A 21798-nucleotide genomic window follows, 5' to 3' on the forward strand; every position below is an offset into this window, starting at 1 on the left:
CTTACAAACTTAAAACTTTGGGTACTTATGCCGTTATTTATCCTTGAATTTAATATAGTAAATTACAATAGATGCATTATTAGATAGATTACCTAATTAAAAAATTTAAAAAATACGTATATATATTTAAATTCAAATGACACACTAATGTATCAATAGCTAAAAAAAAATTCTTAAAGATAATCTTAAATCCCATATCAAAAATTAAAAAAAAAAATATATTACCTAATTAAAAAAAATTAAATATTGTACTTACATAGATATTTGATATAGATACAAAAGATTAAAGGGACAAGGGGTGAAGCTAAAAAGTGTAGGAATGAATATAATAAAGTGGTATAATAATAACAAAATAAAATTGATGGTATTTTTGAAAAACAAAAATATCCTATTTAATTTAGATGTATAAAGCCCGTAACTTCCGAAGTTCCATTAATTGTCATCTGTGAAAACAAAAAAGAAACATATTCCGCTTCTGACTGAAACATTTTCTTCTCTATCTGGAAACATCTTCCTCCCAATCTGTTCATCGATCGACTCAGTAAGACAAATGCATCACCAAACACCACCGCTCGACTCTGCCGACCCTCAGCTCCCCACCATCAAAATCCACCACCCACCCTCTCCTCGTCACCACTCCTCCGGAGGTCCGGCTGCCACCCCAACTCCCACTGCTGGCGCCCGCCGTCGAATCGGCGTTGCTGTTGATCTCTCCGACGAGAGCGCTTACGCCGTTCAGTGGGCTGTCAGCCACTACATCCGCCCTGGAGACGCTGTAATTCTCCTCCACGTTAGCCCTACCTCCGTCCTCTTCGGCGCCGATTGGGGGTCCATCGACCTCTCGATCAGCACCAATGAAGATGACGATGCTGCCGCCGTTGACAAGTTTCACCATAACGAAAGAATCACCGAGACCGCCACTCCCACCAAGCGAAACGCCAAGCAGAAGAAGCTCGAAGATGATTTCGACGCCTTCACGGCTTCCAAAGCTGCTGATCTCGCTAAGCCCTTAAGGGAGGCTCAGATACCGTACAAGATTCATATCGTGAAGGATCACGATATGAAGGAAAGGCTGTGTTTGGAGGTGGAGAGGCTTGGGCTCAGTGCAGTGATTATGGGGAGCAGGGGTTTTGGGGCTGTGCGACGTGGTAACGATGGAAAACTTGGGAGTGTCAGTGATTATTGTGTTCATCACTGTGTTTGTCCTGTTGTCGTTGTACGGTATCCCGATGATAAGGAAGAGGGTGGTGATGTTGCTGGTGGCCATGGCGGTGGTGCTATACTTGCGGTGAAGGACGGGGAAGAAGAAGAGGCTGTGATCAAGCCTGTTGTGAAGGAAGAGCATCTAAAAGGTTAGCAACTTAAAGCTTCTTACTTTTGATAGAATTATGGAGTTTGGTATCGTATCTTTGCTACATTGTCTTCATTTCGTTATTGTTAGAGTTGGAATATTAAGCTTAATGAAATAATGACAATTGGGTTTCTCCGTGAACAATTAATTATTTATTTATTTATTTTGTGGGAAACTGGGATTGCAGAAGTTGAATCCTTGAAACTTGCTATGTTTTAGTACTTATCATCCATGATTTATATGTATGCATAACTATGTATAGATGCTACATAGTATCTTCTAATAGAAACATTATCCTGTAAACCCCACCATAAAATCTACTTTGCCTTACGAAATGAGAAGTCTTTGAGATTTTGTTTTGAGGGATCTTTTGAACTTTTGCCATATTTGTTTTTATCTGCTGCAAAATAGTGTTGTTGGATGTAATATGAAAACGATGTTAGTTGTTTCATTAAAATCTACAAATTCGAGAAAGGATTGCAAATGTGAATTGTATATTCTCTTAGTGGGGCATTTATAACCAAAGAAGTGTATCCCAACACTTTTCCGCGTTGACCCTTTTTTGGAATGTATAAAGTCCACAGTTGTCCTTTCATTAATGTAACAAATGTTAACCCATGGTGGTTAGTTGAAAGTAGTACCTTCTGATAGACGTTTATTGAAATTCTTGTTCATCAAGCTCTATCAGATTCCCAATAAACGTGACTATGTTGCTATGTGAATAACCGTTGTAGTACTTAATATTTGTGAAGGTTTTACTAAATTGCTCTTATCCTTTTTCTGATTGTCAGTGGTATAATAGATATCTTGTAGCCTGTCACCACCAAAAAGAAAACAAATAGTTAGATTAACTTTCTTGAAACTAGAAGTAAGCCTAAAGAAGGAAAGAAGTATATGCGATGGCCTGTACTTTATCTAGCTTTTGTGTATGAAGAAAACTACTGACTGTTTAACTTCTTTATAATACAAGAGTTTACAAGAATTATGTTTCTTAAGCCACTGTGCCAGTGATCAGTTATTATGTTTCTTTGGTATGTGTATTTTTTTATGAGCTTCCATGTTTATGTATCAACATTTTCAATGATTAATAACTAACTCAAATATGGTATTGTTTAAAGCACTTTATGTTAGAATTCTGAAATTACTCGAAATACATTAGAACAATGTTTTCCAAAACATGATACTCTTTTTCATTTTTTCATTTATGATTTGTTTGTAGGTTTGAACGAAAATAATTATTGAGATAGGACGAGTCTTCAAAAAAAATTCACTAGGCAATGGTGAAGTATTTTTCAATGTATATAACCAACTTCTAAATTCTAGCACTTTGTCTTTAGAGAAACTTCTTATAGTAATCAGGATATGGTATTGTTTTTAGCACATTATGTTGGAATTTTCAAATGATTTATACATGCATTGGAACAACGTTTTTCTTCTTACGAAAAGCTACAACTTTTTCGTTCTCAAATTGTTTTTGGGTTCGAATGAAAATAATCTTTGGGATAAGACAAGCCTTTCGAAAATCTTTACCAAGCAACGGTGAAGATTCTTCAATGATAAATCGGAATTCTGGCCTTGTGCATTAGAACATTGTTCCCCAATAGTGGTGAAGATTCTTCAATGATAAAAACAAACTTGGAATTCTGGCCTACTGTTTCTAGAGAAACTTAGCGAAGTAATCTGTTTATGATTAACTATTGTATATATTCTTTTATATTTTTGTTATCTTTTTAAACAAGTTGCCAAAATTAGAAATTTTTGAACAAAATACTCACTGCAGCATTGATTCTTTGTTGCATGGCTAATCCAATCGTACTAATTCGTGGTTACACATTAGTTGTTTATCACAAATGATCTACTCTTGTCTTAACTTTTTAAAGGCTCTCTATTGCTTTATAAACCTGTAAATTGTAGTACATAACTTTTCATACATTTCATTTACTTCACAATTTCGTATTATTTTTGTTATTTAAATTTTTTGGCACTAGCATTTTGACTGGAAGTGGACCGAAGTTTTGGAGTCTAGGGTGATTTGAATCGTGGAACAATACCTACCAGCACTTTCAATCATTCCTCCTTACCACTAAACCAACCCTTAGGGTTATCTTTTCTTCACATTTAACCAGCAAACTCCAACATAGTTTATTTATTAACTTAACTTTTCTTAAAAATAGACAAAGGTAATGATAAGAAATTATTCTTAGAGAATAAAATAATCTATCCAAATCTGAACACAGAGTTATGAAATCCCTCATACACTACCTCTTTATTGATGATAATATAAAAGAACAATCTAGCTTTCAAGATGCTAGATCTCCAATTGCAACCTTTCAAGAGGGCTGCTCTCTCCTAAAGTCTATTCTCTTCTATTTCTAAGCTCCCCCACAAATGAATCCCTCCCTCTTATTTATAGGCACGGGATAACATAAAATAGTGTTAGCTAGGATGTACTATAAATAAGACAACAATAAAAGCCAACTAGATAAAAATAAAAGCCCTCTCTCCTAGCTTATGTGTCTTCCTATTGCCCCCGAAAAACCTTTACATTGTCCTCAAGGTGAAAAGAAAGACATGGTTTTGTGAACAATGACTTGTTTCTCTGCTTGAAGAGTCTTTGCCATAGTTTTTAAAGACGCCAAAGATCGGTTAAGAGAAGAATTGCCTCTAATTGTTACGCTCTGTTCACCAAGCTGAAATTCCATGGTTTGTTCCGTCAAATTTGTCTTGGTCATTCCTAGTGTAGTCAACCATTGTAAACCAAGGATAATGTCAGCACTCCCTAATGGCAAGGGCAAGAAATCATCCCAAATGTCCACTCTTTGAAAGTGAATATTCAAATTCTTACAAATGCCTTCACATTTCATCGAATCACCATTTCCCATTGTAACCTCATTAGCCTTGGTCTCAACTATTGGGATGTGCAGCTTAGTGACTAAGGACTTAGAAATGAAATTATGAGTGGCCTTGGAGTTGATTAGGATTAACACTTTCTTTGTGCCGAGTTGACCCTTGAGTTTCATGGTGGAATTGCTAGACAATCCAGTCACAAATTGGTAAGATACCTCTATTGATTTGTGCACTTCAATTGTGTCCAAGTCTATGGCATCAACACCGTCATCCTTCGTTTCATTATCGAACCCATTTTCTTCAACATCCTCGAGTACAATGATAACTTGTAGCTTCCTTTTCTTCCAGCAATGTCTTAGTGACCACTTGTCATCATAGCGGAAACACAATCCCTTTTGTTGTATATGTTGAATTTCTGAACTGGTGAGCTTCCCCACCTTAGTGGTTGAATTTGCAAGGAAAGTTCTAGTTGATGTCTTTTTAGCTCCCGCTGATAAGTCAGGTTGCGCCACACAATTTGAGGAATAATATCGATACGAAGGCTCTATTCCTTTCTTTGATGTCTTGAACGATATCCATTGCCTCATCCACATTCCTTGGTCTCTGAATTCACTATTCAACTCGTAAAGATGGCAGCAAACCATTCAAGAAAGTGCTCAATTGTATGGTTGGATCCACTGTCTTCAAGGGTGCTAACAAAGCCCTCTTGTTTAACAGTTAAAACTGATCATACAGTGACCCTTCTTGAGTGTCTCGAAAATGGCAGAGCAACAATTTCTTCAATTCCTCCCAGTTATAGATGTCTCGTTTGTTGCTCTCATATTGATACCAAAGCAAGGCGTCGCCAGAAAATGAAATGAAAGTCGCTTCAATCTTCTCTTCTTCGTCGTAATCATGGCAAAAGCTAAAACTCTTTTTGCTTGCAATATCCACCCATCGGGGTTATCGCCATCAAACGTTGGCATCTTCAACTTCTTAAGTCGATTCTCATGACGAAAACGAGTCTCTTGTTGTCCTCGATCAAGGGATCCCTCATCTAAATGTCGAGTTCCCTTGAATCCTACTGTAGGAGATGTCCCATTAGACTTATCTCTCATGCTTGGTTGTGTTCCAGTCTATTGGGGCCCAAATGGTGCTACCAAGTCCTTGTTTTTCCCTTGCTCTTGGGTTCCAACAACTCGATTGACCTCGTCCCTTGATTCTTGAAGAGTTCTTGATCTTTCTTGGTTATTCTAGAGAATCTTGAACTGTTGTTGCAAGGTTTCTTGAAGCCGTTGTTCAATCTTGGTTACCATCTCCTCCATTGAGTTCTTGATTCGAGAGACTCCAGTTTTCAGAGCTTCAAAATGATCCTCAAACCTAGTAGTAGCGTCACCCTTCTCCACAGGTTTCTTTGGCATCGTGTCCGCAGTTCACCGCACCAATTTGATAAGATATTCTTAGAGGATAAAATTATCTATTTATGGATGATGAAATAAATGAACAATCTAGCTTTCGAGATGCTAGTATCTCCAATTACAACCTTTTGAGAGGGCTGCTCTCTCCTAAAGTCTATTTTTTTCTATTTCCAAATTCCCCCACAAATGAATCCCTCCTTATTTATAGGTACTGGATAACACAAAATACTGTTAGCTAGGATGTACTAAAAATAAGACAAAACAACAATTAAAATAAAAGGCAACTAGATAAAAATAAAAAGCCTTCTATCCTAGTTTATGTGTCCTCCTATTACATCCAAAATGTATAGGAGGCTTATCAAGTTAGATTGACCTTCTCTCAAATTTATTTGGGAGCCTCACTTATGGCGGAGAAAAACTGTGGGAACAAACTAGACATAAGAATTATAAGCACAAAATTATAATTATAATACATTAAGTACAGTTCCCCTAGACATTTAGAACTATATCTTGAAAAGTTAGGTCCTCAAAGCCTTTTGTCTTGTAAACCCAAGTTGTGATCCAAAATTTAACGTTCTCCCGTAGTTATGTTGCTTCATTTTCGATGCCTTAAAAGTTCTTTCCATTTCTCTCCAACCAAATAGCCAGAGTGGCTGCTACCAGAATCTAGAACTCCTCTTTTCCCCTTTAAGTTTGCATAATAGCAACTGATTGCTGGATTGGTGCATACACCATTGAATACCAAACTCTTTAAGAAGACTAACCCACAACAATTGGCTGAGAGAGCATTCCTTTAAGTTTCCTCATAGTTTTTACAACATACACACCAACCTAGAGATAAAGCTTGATAAGCTTTTCTCATTTGTACAATTTGGTGAATATTCAACTTGTCTAGAACTAGAATCCAACTAAAGATTATGACGTTGCACCGAGCACAACTTTTCCAAACTTTTGTAGTCCATTTTTCTTCAACCTCTTAACTGTTCCAAAATGAGTGTATGAGTGTAGGAAAAGGATTGGACTGAATAGGATTAAGTAATCTTGTGTTTGGTTTTAGAATGGACTGGATTGAAAAAATTAAAATTTTAGTCGAAATTAAAATATAATACTAGGGCCATATTGTTTCTTTTAGAATCAATTGAGTTTTGAGTTTCTATTGTCTAATTGATATCATTTTAAATTTTAAAAGCATTTATAGGATTAAATTTAACATTATATATTTTCACCAATTTTAATAAATAAGTTTTTGATAAAAAAATCGATAAATAAATTTGTAAGTTTATTCCTTTAATTTTATTTTTTAAAAAAATTTAAAATATCTTTACAAAATTAAAAATTAAAGAAATCAGAATATCCACATGCTGGATGGAATCAATAATCCCAGGCAGATGTAATTAATTAGATTAGTTATCCAGACCACTAGCATGTCCAAACATAGGATTGGACAAATTATACAGCCACCCTGCCTGCCAAACAGGCCCTTATAACATTAAAGATTGGGGACTGTTCCAGAATGTGTAGAAGTTCCATCAAATTTATCATTTCCCCTATCTGTCAAATTTCTTCCAAAATGAGGATTCCATCCAAAACTGGAGCTAGACTAGCAGCCACAACCACAAGCTATTTTAGCTTTAATATTTAGCCAAAGAAATCTGAGCCAAGGCAGGGAACAAGTCCTTGAGCACATTCCCTACCCATTTGTCTTCCCAAAATTTAACTTGTCCACCATTTCCTGTCTTCGATCAAATAATTAGAAAATATCATCAATCAGGGCTGCAATATGGCATGGCCTCTATATGACACCCTCTCTTTCTAGTGTCCCAAAAGTTATCAGCATCTCTATATGTGCTTTTCTACTTTTTTTTTGAACAATCAGCCTTTCGATTCATATATAGGAATTCACTTTCAAAAGTGCACACTCTAAACTTATCAAAACCCAATGTACTACCCAACACATAGAAAAATAAAACTAAATTAAACATAGTTCTGATCAATTCAAGTAAGCATTACGAAAACTAAAGGTTGAAAAAATATAGGTAAAAGGAGAGAATCATTCATGATAATTAAGACACATGATGACGATGTCGATGATGAAGAAGATGATCAACGCAACCTTCTAGCCTCCCTCTCGGACTCGAGAAGGGTGAGAATATCGCCTTTCCTAACAGGTCCCTGATAGGAATTTCCTATCATTTTGGGTATAATCAGTAGCAAGATAAAAGAAAATAGAGCCAAACAGTAGAAACAATAGGAAATAACAAGTATATTGATATTAGAGTGACAAAGAGAACAAGTTTGCTGGGTATTCGAGAGACCCAGCTCTCTCCCAAGAGCTATAAGCTCACTTAACTAAATCATTCCCCCTTTTCCTTTTCTATTCACTCATATATATAATACTAATGACTCATTACAATTACCATTATGCCCCTTTTATTTAATATCCTAAGGCCTATCAATACCGACCGCCCGAAATTCACCTTGTCCTCAAGGTGAAGAACATCAAGTCTTCAACTGCGATGCTTGGACGTCCTCTGTCAAAGAACCAAGCCAACAAATGCATGGTGTTCCGGCCAAGAGAGAGACGCCCCTCCACAGCGAGTCGTCCTCGATCAAAAAACCAGCTGAGCAAGTTAATAGTTCTTCCCTTTGTATGCAAAACAAGTTGAAAAACTGCCACTCCCACGCCATTGAATGGAGCTTCCAAATCAAGTTGAGAAGAAAAAAGAAAGACCAACCCTGAAGTTGCCAAAATCTGAGTGGTTCCAAAATTTATTGTCCTTCCCTTGTCAAAAACCCAAGAGACACACCCCCAAAATCGATAACTGTGTTTCACATGAAACATTTCAGGACCTTTTTCTTTTTTTCTTGTGGTGCTCTTGCCCAAAACCAGTAGAACGAAATAGGTATAAGACAAAAAATTCCCATAAATGGAAATTAAAAACTTATCCCTTTGTATATCACTTGGTACCTGTATGGTGTTGTGCACGCTGACTATGGACCCATTAACAAACCTTTTCCAGCCAACTAAATCTTTGAATCGTAAATGCGTAGCCAGCAAATAGAACCCAAAGGCTATGTTCTCATATCCCAATCCATTATGGGTAAATCTTAATACTTGAGAAGCATCACTTACAAGCTCTAGGAAAACAACTTGAGGAAATACATATATTATCTCAAATGGCTTGTTTTCTTTAGTAAGGCCATATATCTTTGTAGTCAAAGCACAAAGAACACCATAAGTGGAAAGCAAAAACTCGTTCTGACGCTTTTGCCTAATACTGCTCATAATCAAACAATTCCATATATCCTCACCCACATTACCAATCCAATTTGAAAACATGAAAGCAGCAAAAGAGTTGGCCATAAGCCTTTTGAAATACCTTATGACCCAAATGGTGTTGTTTAAACTTGGCGATGAAGGATACTTCTCAAAAGTAACTTTTCTCCCTCTGTCAAAAATCCAACGAGCAGTTGGTGTATTTCTGTTTTCGATGAACACCAAATCTGAATGCGAGAACTTTCCTCCAACCACCCCCACCTTCTTTTCCGTTGCCGACACTTCGGTGTAGTGAGCCAATAGTACCTTATTCTTGTAATACCCCAAGGGTGGAGTCGTACTACTCCCAGGATCCCAAACCATATACAATTGACCTAATTGAATTATTGGGCCTTGAGTAATGTTTAATGGGCCCTCATTTATACCTGAATTCCAAATAACCCAATGACTTAAAGCACACAATGGGCCATCTTCAAGACCTGAGTTGGGCCTTAAGTAGGGTTCCAAAAATTCAAGCTCACATGTCTCCACCATGTACGCAGCTCCTCCACGACCTGGAACAAAATCAAAGCACACGAGCGACTTTTCTGATTTTTTCGTCGCTGATCGCCAACCGAGGCTCCCCGGCGAAAGGAATGTCTTTCTCAGCACTGGTGGCGACTTCTTCTCTTCCCCCGTCAACACCCACGCCGGCAATAGGTAGTTTTCTGACGACACTTTCTTCTCAGACGACTCCAACAACAGACGAACAGCAAGAGTCCATGAAAAGAGCCCTCCCTGTTGCTTCTCCGACGTTGCTTCCAACCTCTCGTTAACCATCGCGTGACCCGGTTGCATTGAATATGTTTCACCAACACCTTCGAACCTTTCGAATCTGCAATTGATTCCAGCGTGAGTCCTTTGATGCGACTCCAAGTTTCCCAATGATGGTGGAATTGGCGGAGGTTCATTTCCGTTGCAATGCTTCTCCATCTCTAATATCCTGTTCTTCCCAATCTGTAGTCCTATTTTTGTGTTGCTGGAAGTCTGTGATTGGACGAGATGAGTTTGCAATTCATTACCCACAATTTTTAATGAAGAAACCAAGTCACCAGCAGTTAGAACTTTAGCATCGATTGAGCCATCTTTCTCGTAAGTACTTTTATATTGTCGAGGATTTATTTGCTCTATTGGAGAGCCACAAATCTGCGATTCAGAGGCTCGATTTTGTGATTGAGAAATAAGGTAGTCATTGATGAGTTTTCTTTCCTCCATCTCATCTCTAACGAGATTGCAAGTATGATGTTGGGTCTGCAATTCTTCTTCAACAAGGAACGCCTGGGCTAAAACATCAACGAGTGTCTTAGGCCTTTGCTCCCGCACCTTAATCGCCATCTCCATTGGAAGATTCCCAAAGAAGATATCTCGCAGAAAAGTTTCTGGAATGTTTGGCAGCATGGTTGCAACCATCTCGAATTGAGTCCAGAAATCTCTCACCGAGTTTTCATATTGTAGCGCCATCAACTTCTTGTACGGATCCTCTTCGCTCTGACTACAGCAGTTGAACATCGCGATCCGAAACTCCAACCAGTTCTTGAATGGGTCTTGTGCATCCACCGCTTGAAACCATCGCCAAGCAATTCCTCGAAGACAGGCTTTAGCAACCGAGACCTTCATGCTTTCATGAATTCGATGTTGTCGAAAATACTCTTCAATGTTAGTGACCCACGCGTATGGATCATCGCCGTAAAAAATGAGCTTCGAGTTCTCCATGGTCGCCAGATCGATTTGCTCTGATACCATTTGATAGGAATTTCCTATCATTTTGGGTATAATCAGTAGCAAGATAAAAGAAAATAGAGCCAAACAGTAGAAACAATAGGAAATAACAAGTATATTGATATTAGAGTGACAAAGAGAACAAGTTTGCTGGGTATTCGAGAGACCCAGCTCTCTCCCAAGAGCTATAAGCTCACTTAACTAAATCATTCCCCCTTTTCCTTTTCTATTCACTCATATATATAATACTAATGACTCATTACAATTACCATTATGCCCCTTTTATTTAATATCCTAAGGCCTATCAGTCCCTTCACATTCCTCATGATGAAACGATTTTGATCATCTAGAAACTTGACTCTCACCTGAGTCACTTGACCCCTTGATCCTGTCCTCCCCATTATTTTCACCACCACAGCATGTTTTATCTGCGAATCCATTCTCGTCCGACTATAGTTGTCTTCGCCGTCGACTTAGAGAAAGAGAGTGCCATCCACCACTAATTTGGTTTGGTAAGAGAAAACCGAGAGAGTTAGGAGATCGGCTTGTTCTTCTATATGTGCTTTTCTACTTTGTGCTATAATGATTCAATTTCTAAGGGGAACCTCCGCAGCCATTTCATAAGATCTGCTTTTCCAAGTTACCCATTCCCAAGCCCCCTTGGATTCTGGGTTTGCAAACTTTTTTTCCCAAGGCACCAAATGTCTGGACCCACACAAATAACCTCCTTCCAGAAAGAGGCCCCTCACCAGCTTTTCTAGGGTGAGTATATCTGCTTTAGGTGCTTTGGACAGAGACAGAAAATAAGTGGGCAGCGAAGACAACACTTATTGTATGAGTTAGTCCGACTATCTCTTCTGGATAGGTATGCACATTTAGCCAACACAGCTCCCAAAACATGTCACCCATGGGTATCCGCCCAATGGTAATGCAAAATACTTAGTGACCATTGTCCTATTTCACACCCGACTGCAAGGGCTAGAAGATTCATCAATATTCAATCCTAATAACTGAATTTTGTGCATATTAATTCTAACATTAACATTACCCTGAGTTTTTTATTGTGATTATTGAAGGTTAAAATATCTGAGAAAATAATATCTAATTTCTCAAGTTGGAGAATCTTTTCATTTTAGAGTTTATTTATTTTTTTATTCTTCGAATATTGCATATTTTGTATTATATGTGAACGAGACTATTGGGTGTTTTGAATATCTATCCAGACATAGTTTGTTTGTCACAATAATTTGATGTCTTACAGTTTGAAATCTAGAAAAATCTAGTGTTTCCATATCCCGTAGTATTTGTAATACTTAAGAAACTGTTAATAGAGAAGAGTTGTGATGGGAAAAAGAGTGGGGTTTTTTTTTTTGTCGATTATGACATGCTTTTATTTTATATGTAATGCTTTATGTTTCCAGTGTAAGTTGTTCTGTTTTGACATGTGTGTGTGTGTTTATATGTTTAATTTTTATCTTAGACTTGATTTCTAGTTCTTCGATTAAGTTTGTGCTTGTTGGATTTATAAGTTGATTGCATAATTAATGTATGACACACTGTTTGTGGTTTTGTCATGTTGCAGATGCTTAGTGGCTTTATGAACGATAGATTTGGTCCTCTCAAGTGAAGGTATGTTTTTTTTTTTTTTTTGCTAAACCTTTATACGCAACTTCTTTGTGAAAAATAAAAGTGGAAGAAAATTATCTACATTCTATTTATCTCATTACTGGTTTATACTCAGCAAAGCTTCACAACTATTTCTCCTTATTCTTTTCTTTCCTCTCACTCCCCCTTTTTTCCCTCTCTTTATGAGTCAACTGCTAATAGATGGTATTAGTTGACGGAGACTGAGAAGTTAATAAGATTTTTTATTGGTTGAAATATTGCAGTAATGGAAAGCAAGACTGTAGGGTGCTTGTTCCTTCCCACACTTTGATTCCTTCTAACAGCTTCTCTTGCCTACAAACTTTGGGAGGACTAAGGATGTGGTGGATTGCATACTGTTTGCGAGATTTTAGCAGTTCCGTTTGTCCTTCATAAATGTTTGGGTGACTACTTTGTGATGCAATTTCTTTTCAATGTGAAAAATCTGCTGTGTTTATTCATCTTCTATGAGCACTTGATGGAATTTATATATATATATATTATGCTTTTTATATTAGTATAAAATTTAAACACATGCCAACTATTTATCGACATTATGCAACTGAAACTATAACAAGCGATGATACTCGTACAGATTTATCTCAGCTTCTTATTCAGTAACCTCAGCGCTCGTTTGGAACGCCGTATTAGGCCGTATTGTATTGTATTGTATTATATTGAATTGAATTATATATCATATTTTTATATAATACTATGTTAAACTTTAATTTATACTAAAATATTATATATTTAGGTATCCATAAAAGTTAATACCACATATAGTTTTACATAAAAATATTGCATAAAATACAATTCAATATAATACAATACAATACGACTTAATACGGCGTTCCAAACGAGCCCTCATACTCTTATTTAAGCAACCTGAGTGTGTGACAATTTTGGTAAAAATTGTCTCAATTGATTGTTCAAATAAATGGAACTCTCAGTTTTTACTTCATGTAGTTCTGTGGTAGCTGTAGTTGTGAAGTGATGATGTCTTCATTGATTGCATACTTCGATCGTACGTTGTCTTTTCTGTTGGTGTTGGTTTCATTGTGCTTTGGCATACTCTATTTTGTTGTTATATACCATTTTCTTGCAAATTGGAGATTGAGAGGAACCTGACTTCTGAACTGAGGCTTAAATTCAAAGAATTTGAGTCTTGACTCGTTAAGAGTGAGATATAATTAGAGGCGTTTATTATGGTAGGTTGGGTTAAGTCATTTCAGTTAAGGGTAAATAGCGCGCGACAAATTGGTGGGTTTTGATTACCCGCTAAAGTTCCATTAAAAAAAATACTACTATAATTGATTTTTTTTATTAAAAAAAACAAAACCATTTTTATACCACTTAATGCTTATTTTATTACTTAATCTAACTGAACAATTTTGGAAAATTTTCCTGCGACATTCAGGATTTTTATTTCATATATTAAAACAAATTTTAGTTTTTTTTTTTGAACCAAAAACAAATTCTAGTTAGTAATAAATAAGTTTTAGGCTTTTCCTTTTATTTTATAAAAATAAAATCTGCTTTTCTAACAAATTATAGAATATACTAAATTACTGATTTGAATTAAATTATTGTGGTGCCCATTCTACGTCACCACAGTAAAATTAGCCATAAATTCAATTCAAAATGTATTTATCAATTTGATATATCCTCTTTCTATCAAAAAGAATAATAAAAAAAATTGAACAACGGATATCCTCTTAAATTAATTAATTAATAATATATATTTAATCCACCAAATTGATTGCGATTTTTTTTTTTTAAAAAAAAGATATCCACCAAAGTCAAATTGATCTACTTGCTCTCTTTGTTGGAGTGCAAATCTTTTTATGGGCCGTCGGCCAATGTTTTCCATTTGTGTGACAAGAAAACGACTCCTTGAATACAAAAAACCAAGGTTCACTTCAATCGTACACGTGTGATACAGAATCCAAATCCAAAGGACCACATGGTTTTGTTCTTTTTCAGGGTTGGCTAAAATGACATCTTCTCAACTTGCTCAACTCAGAGTTTCATTTCATAGTTTTCTCAACCATATAGAAAAACACCCTTAAATGTAGAAATAATAAAATAAATAAAAATCTGCCTCTAAAAAGATCTGATTAATCCTTTTATGTGTCTAGTAGAATTATGCTAATTGACTACCAACGAAAACATAAAACCCCTACACTTTTCTCTAATATAAACAACAGACACATAATCCTACCTAATATCACATTAAAATTATTACACTACAGTACAATTATCCTGATGCTTATCTCAATCCTCTTTCAGAAAAATATTCATTATAATCGTCATCCTTATCAGAAACACTATTATATCATCCAAATATAAATATAAATTTATTTATACTTATTCATGTACCTACATAAATATTTGTATCCTTATCCAACCAACTAAATACAAGAAATGGTGACTAAATTTGAAACCCTATTAGAGTCATCCAAATTGTCCCCCCATTTTCACACATGTCTTAACTAATACAGCACAAGTACCCTCTCACTTAGTCACTTTCAACAATTCTCACCGTCAAAATTTTATTTATTTATAGTAATACCGTCCACTCACTTATTAAAATCTCTTACTCAACTCCTCTATTTGAAAATAAATATGGAATTTTTTTTTTTTTTTATAATAGTATTGGTTATAAATACATTATTCTTATAAATTTTTAAAATTTTACGAATAGTTTATAGTGTTAAAAATAAGTTTTTAGTTTTTTGAACACGCATGGTAGATTAAAATATCAGAAATTCTATTTTCGGTACTGTAAATTATTTAGAATTTGAGGAGTGCTACCGTTAATCTCCTGTTACAACCTCTTTAGCAATTTTCGTGCCTAAAAACATATGCCAAAGTATTTTTTTCTCAATTTTTTTTATAGCAGTGTTCATTATGTTTACAACATTATTTCTGTAAACTTTTAAAAAATTTCAAATAGTTTACAATACTGAAAATACGTTTGAAGTTTTTTGAATACGTATAGTAAATTTAAATATCAAGAACTCTATTTTTTGGTATTATAAACTATTTAGAATTTTTAAAACTTTACAGGAATGATACTATAACTATAACCAATATCGTTATATATATATTCGAGTATGTGATTTTAGACGTGGAGATTGACTAAGAAGTTATAATAGGAAGTTGTAATTTGTACCCCTCTCAGAATTTTTCCAAAATTTACATGGATGATATTGTAACTATAACGAATATCGCTATGAAAAAATTTGAAAAAAAAAAATATTCCGTCATGTGATTTCGCGCGTCAAGGTTGATTAACAGATTGTAATTAGCACTCCTCTTTAATTATTTTGTGGTTATGTTCCTCAAACTCCAACCCTAAGATGTGAGTTATATTTTTTCTCAATTTTATAAATTATCCCAAAATTAAAATTTTGAAATTTACGAATCGAGTTTCTTTTAGGGTGTGTTTGGAAAGCCACAATGTAATTAGATTTGTATGTAATTGGAGGTAATTACACAATTTGACACGTTTGTCTGACCATGTAATTACACTGTAACTGTGTAATTGGAAGTAATTGAGGAGTTCCAATTACACTCTCCAATTCTCATGGCCCCCATGAGAATTGAATGTAATTGCACTGTGTAATTACTAAAAACTTTCCATATTAAACATTACTTACTAAAAAATATTATTTTCCCATGTAATTACTAACTATTTTGCCAAACAAGATATTAGGAACTCATATGTAATTACCACCTCATATCCAAACAAACCTTTCATTTTAAAATATAGTGTAATTACTACACTGTGTAATTACCACCCTAGTAATTACCCTACCTAATGTTTACACAGTTACTTCCAAACGCACCCTTAGAAAATCTACGTGTATACATCTTTTAAAAAAATTTCTCATTTTAGGACTTTAATTATTTTTCTATTTTTGTACTTTATCTTTCATAATTTTACATTAATTTTATGTTTTTTCAATTCATTTTTATGATAATATCATTTTTCTTCACATTTTTTCTCGTCCTTTCTTTTTATTGTTTCCTGTTACTTTCCACCGTAGAAATTGAAGCTTAGTTTTTTCCAAAATCAAAATTGAACTTACAACACATATCACAACTCTAAATCACAATCAAACCATATCCTAGTCTCAACCCCCCTTTCTTCTTCTTCCTCTAAATTATTCCATCCTCCCTCTGTGATTGTTCGAGAATGGCCACCACGTGAAACTTCCATTGATTTCTAAAACAAACTGAAGTTGCAATCGATATCGCAACTCAAATCACAACCCTAAATCAACATCTAACTGTATTACAATTTCATCCATGTCCTATTCGCAACCTAAATCGCAAGACCTCCATAACGAAATTAAAGTCAAAATTGATATTACAACCCAAATAGCAACCTAAATCACCATCAAACTATATTGCAATCTCTTAGTTATGCACATTCGTAATCTAAATCGCAACTTTAAATTATCATCAAACTATATCACAATCTCAGCTATACCCGAGCTACAACGCAAATTGTAACCTAAATTGTAACATTTCTTCTTCTTCCTCTAATCACTCTTTGATTGATCAACTAATTTTGCGAAAAAATATCTTACACCAAATAATTAATTTAGTTAATTAGATATTGTATTTGTGCAAAAAAAATATTAGAAATTTTTACATCAAAAATATAAAATGATAACTTTATTACCTAAATACCACTACACGGTAAACTAAACATTTATATCCTTCATCCTTATTTTATTACTATTTTACCACATGCACACTCTTCCCATCCATAAAAAATGTGTGTGACCACTATCAATCAATCAACCATTCATCATTTCCCTTTCTTTTTTTCTTCTTTTTCCTTTTATTTTCCATTTCTTTTCAGTTTTTTTTCAAAAATTCAGTAACCTCCATTACACTCTTCCCATGCATCAAACATGTGTGTGACCACTATCAATCAATCAACTATCCATCATTTTCCTTTCTTTTTTTTTTCTTTCTTTTCCTTTTATTTTCCATTTCTTTTCAGTTTTTTTTTTTTTAAAAAAAAAAAAAATTAATAACCTTCATTGTTGAACATTCCCTCTCCACGATCCCACCATTTTCCCTCCTCTTTGTGTTCTTCAATTTTTTTTTTTAAATCCCAGTAACCGAATCTCATAATCGTTTTCCCTCTTTCTATTTCTTTCTCAATCCGTATATATATGGCTATTACCTGTTCTTCATCATCTCCTTCCCCCGTTTAAAAGAAAAGCTCTAAAATGGGTTTGAAATCCTTAGCTAATAAGAACAAGGGTAAACGACCTGTTATGGAGGGGGATGACTCTGATTTCGCTCCTCCATTATCTAAGCGTGGTCGAGCTCCTCCTAAGAAGAAATCGAAGGTGGGTGCCCAAGAAAAAATGGCTCAAGATGTTGCTGAAAAAAAATGATAATATTGGTGGTGGTCTTCGAACTGAGGTTTGTTTACTGTTTCTTTTTAGTTTTCCCCTTTTTCTAGATTTTGTTGTATTTTACATTTTTCTCAGTTTTGTGTATTTCGTTTGTGCTATTCTAGGTTTTCCCCTATTTTTGAAATTTTTTCATATTCAACTTTTGTGGGTTTTATGTTTATTGATTTCTCATTTTGTAATAGTTTTTTAATAGTGTAAACACCTTCTGTATGTATTTTTTTTAATATGTTTTTTATGTAGTTGTTTCCTGTCTATTTTTATATCATCAATGGGTAACAATGAGATTTATCATGGATGTTGATGTTCAAAGAGTTTTTCCTGTATTTTAGTTTGTATACAGTTGTTTTGTAGTTTTATTATAGTTTTGCTATTTGTATATGTTATTTCATTATAAAACTAATATGCAACTATTTGCATAAAACTTACTATGTATAACTACTATTTCTTAGTCCCCGTCAAATTAAATTCCTGAATAATATATAAACTATCATAAAACGATAATGCAACTATAAGGCAACCAAAACAAAAAATAAACAGACTTATACGTAACTGGTTGTACCTTAATTCGAATTTACTTTTCTTATTGTGTTTCTAAAAAAATATATTTATATTGAAAACCAGTGATCAATCAAAATGCAACTGTATATAACATAGATGTATTATTCATGAGTTTTTGTTTTTTTTTTTTAAATTTTTCACATCATACATTGTTTTGGATTTGGTGGGAGCTCCAAATCTACATTTCATGAATATAGATTTTGATATTAGGGGGAGTTATTTTGATCGAAGAAAACAAATGTGTAATTTCAGTTTCTTCATAGTTTTTCTGATTTTTTTGGTCATTTTCTGTTTAGATCATTGCAGGTTTTCTTTTCCAGTTGATTTTGCTAGAATTAATAGTTGTATTTTCCTCGTTTTGGTTTCATTTTGATTGTTTTGCGGTTTTGAAACGATCGAGGTATTTTCATCTTCATGGTTCGCTCTGTACAGCTGAAGCTTAGTGCATGTGGTATTTTTGTAAATATTTGTATGTGGACTGTATAAATGTTTAATGGGTCGGCCCAAAGTATTTTTGTAATTTTTTTTCTCTTTTTTGTAATTTTTCTATTTTTTTCCCAAAATATTAAGTACAATTGTATTAATAAAAGATCTCTTGGGTTTCTTTTATTAAAAAAATTAAAATAAATAAAATTATCCTTTTGAAGAAGTATAACCCTACAAAGTTTTACCTCGTTATTATTTATTTATATTTTTACAACAATTCTTTCTCAATTATAAAAATCTTATTCATTCCTTTAAAGAATTTGTTAATGTGTTAAGAATATAAAAAAAAAAAAACATAAATAACAATCTAAAATAAATTGTGGGAAAATGATTTAATGGTTTGTTAATAAATTAAATTTTGAGTAGCTTAAAATGGTTAAGTCCTCTATTGTGTTTGGCTACACATTTGAATTTCCCACACTTTTGGATCAAAACCACTTACCAGCTCGAATATATCGTAACAGAATTAACTAACATTCTGTTATGACAATTATGTCATCAACAATGTCCAAGACCTATCAAAAGGGATCCTCACATTTCGAGCTTCAACAATAGAGATTCAGATCAAGTCATTGAGAGAGAATAGAGAGAAATTGAGAGAAAACCCAGAGTTGAGTGAGACAGAGATGAGTGTCTCATTGTAATTGAAGCAAAGCTTCATTTGAATATATATGAATTGTTCTTGACAGTTCTTAGTGAAATCTCTGGTGAAAATTCTCAATCAATAAAGATGAAAGCCCAAAGGGCTATTTCTGGCCGTGGAGTAGGTAGGATAACATTCTGTTATTCGTGTTCGAACCACATAAAATCTATCTCCATTTACTGCTTTATCTTTGATAGTTTTAGTTCGTATTATTTGATGTAGATTGAGTTCTACATTATGCTTATTGATCAACTCTGTTTTGTCTTTTATCATTGTGTTCTTGGTCGAGTCATCCTCAACAATTGGTATCAAAGCTCCAGGTTCGAGTTCACCAAGAACAACTCAAGATCTTAACAAGATCAAGATTTCTGGATCGCAATGACTTCAACATGTTTTGAGGTAGACAAGTTTTTAGGCACATGGGGAATTAAAATGAAGGCTCTACTGGTTCATCAAGGCATTCATGCGGGCCATAGACAAAGAAGAATTGAAAGAATTGGGTGAAGATAAAAAGAAGATAAAGGAGATTCAGATTAAAGCACATAGTGTCATACTTCTTGTTGGGAATATTTCACCAGGATCTAGATTTACTAACAAGTATGTTGATTAACATACTAAATACGAATTCTCTAAAACAATGAAAATAAACACATAATGGTGTAAGAAAACCTTACATTGGTTGTAGTAGAATATAATGACTCCTTCCGTTCAAGATCTCTAGCCCTTGATTCTTTTCTGTCCCAGAGCATTATCAAGATCTGAACCTGGATCTCTTTCTCTCCTTCAGGTTTGGTTACCACCGTCTTACTCACTATGATTGAGTACTTGACTTGCTATGTGTGGGAACGTCACTCATTCACTCAAGGTTCGAATATGGAATAACAATGAAGGAGTTGAGAAATCACTAAGGAAGGAACTCTCTCATCTACTAGTTTGGTTGAATAGTCAAGATGACATTAATTTGACAAAGTGTCAAGTGGATGAGATGAGAGCATCATGTTCCTTTTATAGTGTTTCAACTAAGGCTTCAGGTTGAATTATATGGATTAAAAAAGAATAAAATATTGGGCAAAAATACTTCTAGGCCGTACACTTAATGGGACCACTTTCTAGTTAGATTTTTACCACTTTATTTCAACCACTTATTCTTCATTTCAATAATACCATATTTTCCAATTCAATCCTATAAATGCCAAAACTATTTATTTAATAATTATAATTAATTACTAAATAAAATTTCCATTTATGTAATTTATTAATTAGACCATACAAAGTCTCTTTATTAACAAATTCACCCCAAAACCTCTGTTCTTCACAATTGAGCCCTTGCTTAGTGAAAATTCATAAATAAGACATAGTCTAATTTTAGAATTATAATTGATTAATTAAAATCAATTTACTGAGTCTGGATGTAGTATTATCTCAACTAGTGAGGGGACCATGGACCTATATAACCGAGTTTTCAATAAGTAGATCTAGAATTTGCCAAGTAAATTCTCAACTTATTAATTTCGCCTTGCGCCACTATAGATTTGGAATTGAATAACACTCTCAGTTATATAGAACGCTCTATATGTACCACGATATAGATATGTTATGATTATCCATTGTTACAATCCTAATAGTCAAGGATCCTCTATAGATGATCTACACTGAATAGGGACAAATTTACCGTTCTACCCTTCAATGTATTTTATCCTTAAAACACTTAGCTACCTATAAATGATATTTCAGTAAACTAATATAATTATTGAAATGAGATCTCGATCATTTATCTCTATTCAAGCTCGAAGGAAATCACCGTTTCACTTCTAAATACCTATAGAAGCTATAGATTCCATATCTATGATCAGCGCTCCCACTCAATTGAATTACCATGTTCCCAAGATGTAAGTATCCTCCAGAACTAAAAGTTAGCTTCCACAAACAACTCAAAGAACATAAATAATACAACTAAGCCAAACCTAACTATATCAAGATTAAGATCCATAGACCTAAGATCAACCATTGATATTGACTTAGAAAGATATAACGGTAAGTTTATGATATCTTATCTAAGATCAATATCAGTCCCTTCCAATGTTGTAACACCTTAACTAGCATAGGCTTGTTAACGTGATTTTAAACATACTGTGCAGCTCGTTGCTAATCAACGAGGTTATCGAAAATCGTGATTAATTAAAATTTGCTTATTTAATTAAAAAAACTTAAAGTATTACATATATAATATTCGGGATCCCGTTTACAAAATAATTTACAAAAGTTTGCTATACATATAATCAAAAGTTTGTCGCCCAACGACTAATCAACAAAAGCCCTGATGTCTCGAGGATCGTACGCTCCAGGCATAACTGCCCCAACATGTACAACCTTCATCTGCTCGTCCTCACGAT

At 34.3% G+C, this 21798-nt stretch overlaps 1 protein-coding gene across 3 annotated transcripts; it reads left to right on the plus strand.

Annotated features, from left to right (window-relative positions):
• Positions 1–373: 373 nt before the first annotated feature.
• LOC115724475 (universal stress protein PHOS32) lies at positions 374–12735 on the plus strand. Of its 3 annotated transcripts, XR_004013197.2 has the most exons (4): positions 423–1352; positions 2571–2648; positions 12213–12259; positions 12520–12735. XR_004013197.2 is itself a non-coding variant. In XM_030653767.2 (3 exons), the coding sequence occupies exons 1-2, from the start codon at positions 551–553 to the stop codon at positions 12218–12220; spliced, it is 810 nt and encodes a 269-aa protein (XP_030509627.2). In that variant the 5' UTR covers positions 374–550; the 3' UTR covers positions 12221–12259; positions 12520–12735. The 3 variants fall into 3 exon arrangements, 2 of the variants coding, with proteins under 2 accessions (XP_030509627.2, XP_060973161.1); XM_030653767.2 differs by lacking the exon at positions 2571–2648 and having other exon boundaries at positions 374–1352; XM_061117178.1 differs by lacking the exon at positions 2571–2648 and having other exon boundaries at positions 12213–12735.
• Positions 12736–21798: the final 9063 nt, after the last annotated feature.

This window comes from Cannabis sativa, chromosome 6 (assembly GCF_029168945.1).
Source record: "Cannabis sativa cultivar Pink pepper isolate KNU-18-1 chromosome 6, ASM2916894v1, whole genome shotgun sequence".
NCBI lineage: Eukaryota > Viridiplantae > Streptophyta > Magnoliopsida > Rosales > Cannabaceae > Cannabis > Cannabis sativa.